The sequence below is a fragment of the Anarrhichthys ocellatus genome, unplaced genomic scaffold, assembly GCF_004355925.1.
Source record: "Anarrhichthys ocellatus isolate YVR2014 unplaced genomic scaffold, GSC_Weel_1.0 scaffold16, whole genome shotgun sequence".
NCBI classification, from domain to species: domain Eukaryota; kingdom Metazoa; phylum Chordata; class Actinopteri; order Perciformes; family Anarhichadidae; genus Anarrhichthys; species Anarrhichthys ocellatus.
In genome coordinates this window covers 9826898-9838320 of record NW_022280046.1, presented here as the reverse complement: position 1 = coordinate 9838320, position 11423 = coordinate 9826898, and the positions used below count along the sequence as shown (strand labels likewise).

General features: G+C 39.8%; 1 protein-coding gene across 5 annotated transcripts in view; it reads left to right on the top strand.

Annotated features, from left to right (window-relative positions):
• The first annotated feature begins 4217 nt into the window (after positions 1-4217).
• The window catches only part of LOC116388059 (steroidogenic factor 1-like), an 11544-nt gene continuing 4338 nt past the window's right edge, over positions 4218-11423 (top strand). Inside the window, exons 1-5 of one of the 5 annotated variants that reach the window (XM_031855661.1) lie at positions 4218-4348; positions 4449-4542; positions 4631-4819; positions 7786-8405; positions 10004-10123. In XM_031855661.1, coding sequence (XP_031711521.1) covers positions 4467-4542; positions 4631-4819; positions 7786-8405; positions 10004-10123 — 1005 coding nt within the window. In that variant the 5' untranslated portion in view covers positions 4218-4348; positions 4449-4466. Of the gene's footprint in view, positions 4569-4630; positions 4820-7785; positions 8406-10003; positions 10124-11423 lie in introns of all 5 variants that reach the window. The other 4 variants (XM_031855660.1, XM_031855662.1, XM_031855658.1 and 1 more) reach the window with 4 other exon arrangements.

Below are 11423 nucleotides of genomic sequence, written 5' to 3'. Positions count from 1 at the left end.
GTTGTCTAGGGTGAATATATATTCACAACAACCCCTGGTTTCATTCCGACTGTGTTGCATATAATTAATCTGTCCCCATGTTTCCTGTTGGTCTGTCTACTGTCATGGATCAAATGAAGACAATAATGCCTCATAAGCTATGTTTAAAACTGCAATCATATCAGCCTCTGGGATAATACTATATAAATAAATAAATAATGCTACAACTGGACCGTTGTGGGCATGTTTATCGTTTAATACAACAGCTCCATCTACTGGATATAGAAATACTGAACTGAACGGCCTGTTTACTGTTGATGACCAACTCTTCCGATTGGATGTGGGTAGACTGTTTCGGTGTAGAATGGTTTTTGGTTACATGTTTTAATGTTGCAGCTACAGAAGAGAGAACCAACGGTGGTTTCTGTTTGAGTAGTGTTGAGTTCAGTGGACCCAAGATTAAGAAAGACTGTCAAAGATGACAGATTCTGAAGATTAGAGTCTTGCCAAAGGTGAGGTTACTACATTTTTCATGAAGGTGGCACTAGAATAAGATTGCAGGATCAATAAAACAAATGGCTTCATCATCTGAGGACCATAAATGTGTTCAGCATATTTTATGGCAACCTGTCCATTAAATTTGTAATTCACAACCAGGGGTTTGTGTACCTCAGGGGGTATTTCATGTGAACAGATGAAGTAGCTCAGCTAAAAAAAGAAATTGAAATTACAATTTTATTAAAAGTATATGTCCACATACTTATGTTTAAGATTACAAATTATTGCACAATAACCAATAAACTACAGGACATGCCTCGCACCAACATGACTCCGTTGTAACACTTCAGAGATAAAGATCATGAAAAGTAGTTAGAAAGTGAGCAAAGTTTAAATGGAGGATATTTAATTGAAATATTCTGAAACACCAAGTGGCAGTGATAGGAATGCAAACCTGATGCTACTTAAGAAACCAAGCCTCCATCCATGATCACTGTGTCTTAAACAAATACTGTGCCACTGTCCACTTTGATATCATTTAGAGTGTTAAATAACATACAGTTAAAAAGCAATACAAAAACACACCTGGAACATGACAGATGCTGTCGCTGAAGAGTTATTGGAGTTCATCTGATAGGACTGCGACATCCTCTGGCGACCATGACTACACTCTAGAAACATGTGCCTGTGTTTATAGAAGGTAGTATATGTGTCCTGTAGCCACTACCACTTAAGTGGTGAATATTCCCAAAGAAATGTGCTACAATCTGATAACCACAAACTAATTGTAACATAGTGAACCTGGAAGTGTGCGGGGGCCCTGAGGATCAGGAACACCAAGGCTCGGTAAGTGAATAGTAAATGGCTGCATTTCTGAAGCCAAGAAATTAAAGTGTGATTTCTTACATGTCATACCACATTTTATAGCCAATTCACAAAAGATGTTATCGTACAGTCATGTTTTAACACTATGGTCTTCCCTGCAAGCCAATATACTGACTGAACTAAATACATTTCTGATCTTTGTTTTCCAATATAATGGTGAGTTCTTACATTTAATGATCTCACTATAAAGGCCAAGTAACAAAAACAGCACTGCAGGTCGCCTGGAGAAACCCAAATGGGAGGATAAAATATCCTGCTCGAGTGTCATGGTTACAGTATAAGCAGCTTTTCAAGGCTATCAGTGAAGAAATTGCTGTAATCTGATTGAATTTAATGGGACAGGTTATCATCAGTGGGGCTTAACTGGTGAATGTCTTTACTAAATGAGCCCCCATTTGCCTGCGTGCACGTAGCTCGAGCAGTGGCGGAACATCCTCTTGGATGATATACAGTGAGATAACCATGTGTATGGCTGTCCCTCTAGGTGGCACTGCATCTTGACCACATCAAAACAGTTGTGATTGTGCTGCCTCCTTATGCTACAAGCTTTGTGGCTATAGGCTATTATTTGTTCCTCGTTCTTTACTTGCTCAAATGTGGTTTTTGACACGTCAACTTGCGCAGTGACAAAAGCTTCATTATTTTCTCCTTTCTGTGCATCAGTTGAATCAACAGTCATTTGCTATGTCAAGCCGTCAACATAGAATGTTTCTTCTGTATCAGCTTGGTCACGTTCTAGCTGGTGAACTCCTCCTGGGACTCTGCAGCCCTTTTTTAAATGATTCCATTTTTTACACTGTTGACCAAAAGCTGGGTATGTGTCTCTCTTAGCTGAATGATTACCTTTACAGTTGTTTTAGCTGGCAATACACTGTGTCCTAGTATTTATCTGTCGGTATGCTTTTGTTTTGTCATGAACCTCGCATGGACTGCAACATTTGTGACAGAGTGCTGTGGAGAAGCCAATGTTTTCTCATGATCATGTCATGAGTTGGACAGGTAGAGACAGCCTTAGCTAATGTCAGATTACTATCTGGCAGTAGCACTTGTCGAATTGTCATTATCAATGCCACAGACGAGTCTGTCTCTAATAAGCTCCTCACAGAGATCTAGAATCCCAAAAGTGCAGCCTTTTGCTTTGACACTTCAATGACATTTGGTTCAATCGTCTCACCAGCCTTCTAATTGTTTGTTGAACATGTGTCTTTCCATAGTAACATTGGTTTGAGGGTTGCATACCTCTCGGAATTTTGTCTTAAGGCATTCAGGATTGTCTTCAGATTCCGTGAGAACAAGGACGTTTCCTTCCCTCGCTGGGCTCCCTCACTTCCTCCACTTACACAAAAGACTGTTCACGTTCAATGGCCTCCGGTCCCGCTAGATTCAATAGAATGTATGCTTGGGTACAGGCTAGGCTGTCACAGTGCATAGTGACCAAAATGTCATTTTGTTGTTGAAAGATTAGAGATGCACAAAAACCTGATGCTGATGGATATCAGCCTACTGATACTGATTCAGATAGCTGGATCGTGAAAATAGGCCGACCTGGTATTGGATACTATTATTTTAATAAATTACAATGGTACATTTCTGCTATTTGTTCTGATAGCCCAGTTTGTCCTGAAAAGAGGTGTTAATAATTTTAACAGGATTGTGCATTACGGTGTTAAGGTTATACGTGCAAACCAAAATTGAGATATAAATAAAGGTGTGTAAGTTGGAATGGTGTTTGTATCTTATTCAATTTTATTTGTATTTATTTATTCATGTATTTATTATACTGCTTATCTTGAAAGTTATAGAACATTACACAGAGAATGATTGGAGAGTATGGAACTAAAAATAAACTTAAAAACTAAAAATAATTTCAAAAATCTGTATAAAAAGTGGTAACACTATAATAGTGGATCTAACACTACATTGCGAGATGCATTTTTAAATCCTGAGCTAGAGGTATAATGGAGTTCAAATTTCATTTTTGATATCTCTCAGACCTGAACTGTGCCCACATACCATCATATTTATATATGTAAGTATCTTATCTAATAAATACACATTTGAATATTCATATTGCTTTGAGGTCCCCTCATCACTTTTTGCTGTATTTGTATTTAAATATATTTGCATCATCATCGAAATGATGTAAAAACATGGCCCTGTTTTGTTGTACCTCCGGTAATACCTGAAGAACTAAAGCCCTCTTCGTGATTTGTACCCACCAACTTTAAAATCAAATTGGACTTGTCTGCTCTTTATTTTATTTATTTTTATATTTGTATTCATTTATTTATTTCGCTTTGAATGGTCTGTAGTAATACAGTACCCTGGCTTATTGTCTGACCACCTTATATATGAGCAGGATTGTAGAATGGAGCTGCAACTAAAAACCAGTCCATCCCGGTGTCTCAAAGTGTAACGTGATGTCTATAAATAACGTGCGTTGTCAGGCCAAATCCCAAAGCTATTCAGATTAATATGACATAAAAACTGTGAAAAGCAGGAAATCTTCATATTCGAGAGGCTGGAAAACAGATTTTTCTGCTATTACTGCATGAAAAACTACTTTGAAGGAATTACAATGATTTTCTGTTAATCATCTGATCGACTGGTCGACGAATCGTTGCAGCTTCAGTCCGTTTATCTGTCTGTCTGTCGTTTTGTTTATGTATTGCTGTCCTTTAAATTACATTATGGAATGTCTGTTTGGTGCAATCTCAGAAAACGCACAATAAAACTCTTAATCGAAAAAAAAGAAGCTATGAAGGCATGTTGTTTAAACACACAAACAGGTGAGTCAATGATGAGACGTGCTCATTGGCTACATGAGCCAGCCGCGGGATCAGGACCATGGAGAGTCCCTCCCGTGACGATCACATCACTCCACTTCACATCTGCAAGTACGCAGCTGGAAGAATATCCCCACCAGCTTTGATTTCAGTCTACTAACAGTTACAGTACTGAACCAGGCCGAACACTGAGTCAACAGGTAGGTCAGTCAGGAGACGATGGATTCCATATGATCAGATGTTTGTTTTATGTCTCACTACAGTTGCAAACACTCTTCATGTTGTAATCCGTGTGATGAGCGGTCGCTGTTTTTCAGGATGGAGTTCAGACATGGTGTGGGTCTGGAGGAGCTGTGTCCAGTGTGTGGAGACAAAGTCTCTGGTTACCACTACGGTCTGCTCACCTGTGAGAGCTGCAAGGTACATTTACTTCTGCTGGAGTTGTGTTGTTGTAAATGCCTATCTGTTGTCGTTATAAACAGAACCGTCTTCCTCAAGTGGACCCCTTCCTCTTCTTCAACCCTCGCAGGGTTTTTTCAAAAGAACGGTCCAGAACAACAAGAAGTACATCTGCGCAGAGAACCGGGAGTGCAGGATCGATGTAAGTCAACGGAAGCGATGTCCGTTCTGCAGATTCCAAAAGTGTCTTCATGTCGGCATGAGGCTGGAAGGTAAGGAGGGCGGTCTTCATCCACCTGTGTTAGGATATAAATGAAGGGGAATCCTTGTATTGTACATAACCTTTCATAATGCCACAGGCATATTCCAAATACCTGACTGTGACCTGCTTCCCGCGGCCTAGAATGACGACATGGGAATATATTCAGAAAGAAAAGTATAACCCACTATCACATAACAGAGGATTTATTTATACGCTCTTCTTGTTGCCCATATTGGTCCAAGAAAATGTCTTCAAATTATTACTGTTTAAAAAAAAAAGATTTTATCGTAATTTAAAGTAGAGTTTAATGTATTTAACTTAATACACCAACGACCTGTACATCTAACAAGCTCACGGGTCAGACGCAATGCTACGGGGCGATTCACGCGCTTCTACAACAAGGAACGAGTCAGTCTTTTAGTGTAACAGACCCGCAAGTTTAAAGCACCTGTGGATTTATGCATTATTATTATTATTATTATTATTATTATTATTATTATCATCACAGTTGTAGTTTGCTCCTGCGTTTAGCTGCGATGTTCTGTGTTGGCAATAGTTACTAAAGGCGAGACACTACGGGCAAAATACACTGGTCACTTTCGACATTTACGTTATTCACCTGTAGTGTCTTCAAAGTGTAAGGACTTTTACTAAACATATGTTTAAAGGCAGTTTTCTCTAAAACAGTTTTTCTTACTTCAGTAGCTCTTACATGCACCAAACTTTCCACTTTCATTCCTCTCTACATTCTGATAGTTTCTCACAGTTCATAAATAATTTATAGTGAGATGAACATTGTATTCCTAAAAACATAGAGAAGATAGATTTTTAATGGCTGTTGATAGTATTTTCTGATTTATAGTGATCTTTCCAAAATCTCTTTTGTAAAAACCTTTGATTCTAATATATAAACGAAATGAAACAAGAATTTCGAACCTGGCTTTATCCAATGTTCAGATTTCTGTTCTGGAAATTTAAGCAAATTAGTACATATTTAATAAGGCAATGACTCTTTTGCATATTCTGACATACATTTACAGAAAACTTGTAATACAAAAAATAATTGTCTTAATGTAGGTAATCAACTGGGGAAGTGTCATGGTGATATATATCAGTTAAATTATATCCAGTGACAATATATATATATATTTGTTGACAATAGGACAAATATAAAGTTTCACGTTTTAAGGTCTATTTTTATGTTTCCCTGAGTGGAAAGATGGTTGAATAACAGGAGTTTTATTGATTTGCTATGAATCATGTTTTACTCGCTCTTTCCTACATGACTAGAAACAGACTTAGAGGGTAATTGTGTATAAACCTGCAGTAACATTTAAGATTAAAACCCACAAATTACAGAATGAATACTTTGCATATTGGAGCTACCAATAAAATAACACATTTTAATTTATAAGGGACCTAGAAATAAATGACACGGTAAATATTTTTGTACAAGTGTTAAGTGTTTTTGCCTGTTAATTGTTTATGATCTGATGAAATGACATATCGTCAGATGGATCCTACACTTTTACCAGGAAACACACAAGTAACTATGCTATAGATATTTGGTGCACCCTTGCTCCCCATCAGCAATAATAATTCATCCTTTATTAATAAATAATAATACTACAAATATTCACCACATATCTAAAGAACTTTACAACGTAATTTCCCAAAGTGTTTTCTTTTCATTTTTGCAGTAACACCAGTTTTTCACGTTTCCTATAACAACATTACTGTACCCTGTAATTATTTAATAGGTACTCAGTAATAGTGTTATTGATTTCTATCCCTCTCAAACTAAATGTTGTTAGCTCCTTACTCCTTTTATCTTCTTCACCTGAACTTACACATTTGTCCTATAAAGGTACCCAGTATTGTATTACACTGTAATTTTTGGGCTGTATTCTAAAGTGCTACCTTGCCATTCCAGTTTTAAAAGGACCCAATAAGGTGCCAGTAAGTTCCAGGTTATGCCTCTTGTGACCAAAATATCTACTTAAATGTAAAGTTAAGTTAGACACGATATCTCCTTTCACACTGCAACCCTTATCTAGACATCATCAGAAGGAGCTGTATGTGATAGCCCAGTTTGTCCTGAAAAAAGGTGTTAATAACAAGATTGTGTATTACGGTGTTGAGGGTATACGTGCATTAACACAAATGAATCAGTTGAACCAGACGTTAAACAGACTTTACCCTGCCTGCTCCCTAGTACAAAGTCTGTGTAATTCGATGTGTGAGGGCCGGGGCACTTTCATTTTATGCTGAGTCACGTCTTAGTCACGCTCACAGGAGATGCTCGAGGAGAAGGCCAGAAAGAGACGCAAGGAGAGAGTAGACGATGCATTTAACACAATGAGTCATTCTTGCCTTGGAGCCGTCATTCTAAAGCATCAGCTGTCCATTGTTCTGTTATACCGCTGTATCTCATAATCAGATGAGCATAACAGTGTTCATGACAACTTCTATATTTACTATTAATTCAATTCACACCATGGCATAATGTGACAAGAAAGTGCAGGTGTGATGCATTAATTTAACACACAAGCACACATAAGTTTGACCGGTGTATCCTCGCTCTCAGCCCCTTCAGGAAACCTCCTCTCTCCTCGTCTCCCTTCAAGGTTCATTTAAGGGATTAGAAGATTGTCTATGATGACGGAAAGGGAACAATTTCTGGGTCAAGTGAGAAGAGAGGAAGCATAAGTTAACGCAATGCAGAGCATCCCCAGTTATTGTGTAAGGAATTCACAGTGGTTTTAGTTTTATGTTGACTTGCTGAGAAGTCCAATTACATTCTTGTTTTTTTTCCAGTTGGTCCTAAAGATAAGGAATATGAAGAATGTCAATCATAGTGTTGTTTCACCCTCATGAATGAGCAATATAAGGGGTAATCTGACCATTTGCATAGTTTGTGAACATCATAGTGAAAATCATCAATCAAACTGCTCTAAACAAATCTCATCTCATCAGCTGTTCGTGCAGATCGAATACGAGGTGGCAGGAACAAGTTCGGCCCCATGTACAAGCATGATCGTGCCCTCAAGCAGCAGAGAAAGGCTCTGATTCAAGCTAGCGGATTCAGAATAGACAGCAGTCCACCCCTGGGCTCCTCGACCCAGCAAAGAGACTTGACCTTTACTGGTGGCCTTCATCCAGTTCCCATCCTTCACTGCACCCCACTACCCACCGCACAGAACGACCGTATCAGCTACCAGCCTCCATCACTGTGTTCACTCCTGCCATCCGACTCACCCGGTGTAAACCAGTACCAGTGTTCCTCCTCAAACTGGACCATCAAGTCAGAGCACGTCAACAACTCTGCTGCAGGAATCGACTCAGACGAGCTGTACTCAAGACCTCTCTCTCCAAGCGGTCCAAGGATGCCACAGCTAGTGATGGAGTTCATGCGTTGTGATCCAGACGAGCTCCAGCTGCAGAATAAGATCACTGCTCGTCTCCTGCAGGAGCACACGGACTGGGAGAAACATGGGAACCCTAGCACCTTCGGTCTGATGTGCCTCATGGCCGACCAGACGCTGTTTGCCATTGTGGAGTGGGCTCGCACATCCATCTTCTTCAAACAACTTAAGGTGAGATCTTCTGACAGCTCATGTTTGTTGCCGCGATGAATATCTTTCTAGCATTGTAGCTGCACGAAGCGATCTCAGCAAGCACAATGATATATCATCTGATAGAAATAATAGTCCAAATATGTTGGCACAATAGTGGCATACTTTCATATTACATATTACGTTTCCTGTTGAATTACAGTATACCCAACTTGTAACTCTGATGGACATGTGCTGTGGTATGTGTCTTGAGCAGGTTGAGTTTAAGGTCCCCCCCCTGCATCCGCTTCTGTCCTTGTTCTGAATGAAGTTAATGGGTCGACAGTTAAAGGGGCCCAAGAGAGTTTTGTTCTGCTCACATTCAATGCTTACAACCAAAACTCATTGTATTTATCCTTGAGGTCTAACAAACGTCTTAAATTACATCTTCAGAAAACTTTTGCATGATTCCTTACTTGCAGTCGTTTTCCAGTCTTTGTTGGAACATTGCTGTTTGTTGAAGAATTATTGTCTCCTGCAGATTAGTTCACTAGCCTGAAACCATTGGCAGGACTGCGTCTTATCTTTTTACAAACCAACTTCAGATGAAACCACGCCCACTTCAAAAGACTGAAGCAGCGTCAACCATGCTGTGATTGGCTAGTACTCGTTGTCTCGATGCGTCCTTGTGATTGGATGCTATTTGGGATCATCATCTTTCCTACGCTGTGAGAAGAGCTTATGGACAAAGCATTAAGTTGTTACATTTTACTCAATTAGCGGCTATCTAACTTGCTAATTCCGCTATGCTTTCATGCTATAGTGGCTATAGAAAATGAGCCAACAGCGGGCTGGGGGCCAGTGGAGGTGCTGGGTCTAACAGTCCCTCTCCCTCACTCCTCGCTGCTAGGAGACTAGCCAGCTTAATTTGAGTTTCTACAGCCGGTCCGTCTCTGGAATGGCCTTCTGCTCTGTTCATGGCTTTGAAAAACTATGGATGCGGCCGGATGGTGTATTACACTACCCGCTTGCTTGTGCATGCGTGTCCTCATGAAGGTGTACAATACAACCAAAACTGTGAAAACATTCCTCCATGGCGCTACTAGAGATCAAGAACTCCAAACGATTACTTTAAAGCACATCCGCTTACTGTCATAGGAGAGACAGAGAGAGAGAGTATGGTACATTAGTTGTAATATGGGCTGAAAATCAGTCTCAATAAATTGCCAGATGGCATGGTGGAAAACAACTTGTGTGTGTTGTGAACCCTAACCCTAAATCACTCAGGTTTATATCAACTGCTGATATAAAAAACACAGAGCACCTGGACCAACACATTCTGACTCCCAAAATTGTCAAATACCGACGCTTGGTCAGTGGCCCTAAACTTTAAACGATGTCTCTTGTCTCGTCCGTGAATTCCCTGTGTTCCTGTAAGTTTCCTGTTCTGGTTTAAGTTTTCATTAAATTCCACTTCACTTCTACTTCTGGTCTGGTCTGCGTTCGAGTCCTCCATCATGCCCCGTGACAGAAAATGTCTCTGACAGGGGGACAACAACAGAAATGGATACTGTTATTTTGAAGATGAGCTAGATAAAACCTGTACTTGAATGGTTTTAACGCCTTCTTCATGCTCCAAGGTGAATGACCAGATGAAGTTGCTGCACAGCTGCTGGAGTGACCTGTTGCTCCTGGACATCATCTCCAGACAGGTCATGTATGGCAAAGAAGGCAGCCTGCTCCTGGTCACTGGGCAGGAGGTAAATGGCATTTTTATTTGTAACAATAGATATTTTACAAACAAGTAAAGGGACTAAACACATAGCTACAAAGTGAGGCCATTTGGGGTATACATTTCTCCTGTCTACTGTCTTTACGTACATCATTTATCAATGGATTCAAAATTTCTCCCGTAATTGCTTGTGTATGAATGAGTGTGAATGGTTAGATTGTTCTGATGAGCAGGTGACACCTTGCATGGTAGGCCTGTCATCAGTGTATGAATGGGTGTGAATGGGTGAATGATGACATGTAGTGTTAAAGTGCTTTGAGTGGTCGTAGGACTAGAAAAGCGCTATACAAGTACAAGTCTGTTTACCATTTACCACATTTATGTTAAGTTAGGAGGCGACCTCTATCGGATGTAGTAATTATGACGGGAGCAAACCTGGAAGTCAGGGGACCTAGAATAGTATAGAGTAGAACAACAAACAAACACAGGGCTGTCTCCCAATTCCTGGAAGGAAGTCTTCTTTTGTTTCTCAGGGAAACCATCTCATCTCCACCCCTACTGTATCCATTCATTGTTTTTAAGTTCTCAAGGTTTTGTTTTATACCACTTTTTAGTTATTTGCTTATATGACTTATTTTTTGCCAAGACACCAAATCTTACTCTTTTTACAGATTTTATAGCTTAAAATCTGTCTTAAGGTTAAACATGTAAAAACCTTAAATTCACCCAAAATAGGTTTAGGCTGGCCCACACTAGAAGATTTTCCAAATAAGATGGAACAGATTTTGAAAATGTGAGAGAACCCACAACGACAGGTAATGATAAATGTAACTGTTTTGATCCTATTGTGTGTGGAGAGCAACGATTTGCTATTGTGCATTCCCCCCTCACAATAGGATATCGGATTGTGAATTCTGTGACTTGATATTGGTGCAGCCATGATGGACTACCGAGCAGATCGGGGGATGCAAAAAGTACTCTTAATTTACCTAACACCACATGAAAATCTGGCAAGATAATCTCTACAACCTCTGGGCTTTGATGACCATTGGCGGAAGGGCGCAATCAGGCCCAAAACTGGTTTGATTCTCGTGTAGTGCGTACCTCGCATTGATCTTTCTACATGACCAGAAGATTTGGGAATGATTAGCATTCATGGGACCACACATTTTCCAACACACATAACATAATCATTCCTGACTTGTCCTGTGTTTTGTCAAAATCAAGAAACAGGGCCAATACTTTGTGGGCAGATTTGAGCTTTGGAGTCTAAATTGGTGTGCAAATTTGAGAGTCGCAAAACAAAGCCTTAAACATTTACTTGCCAG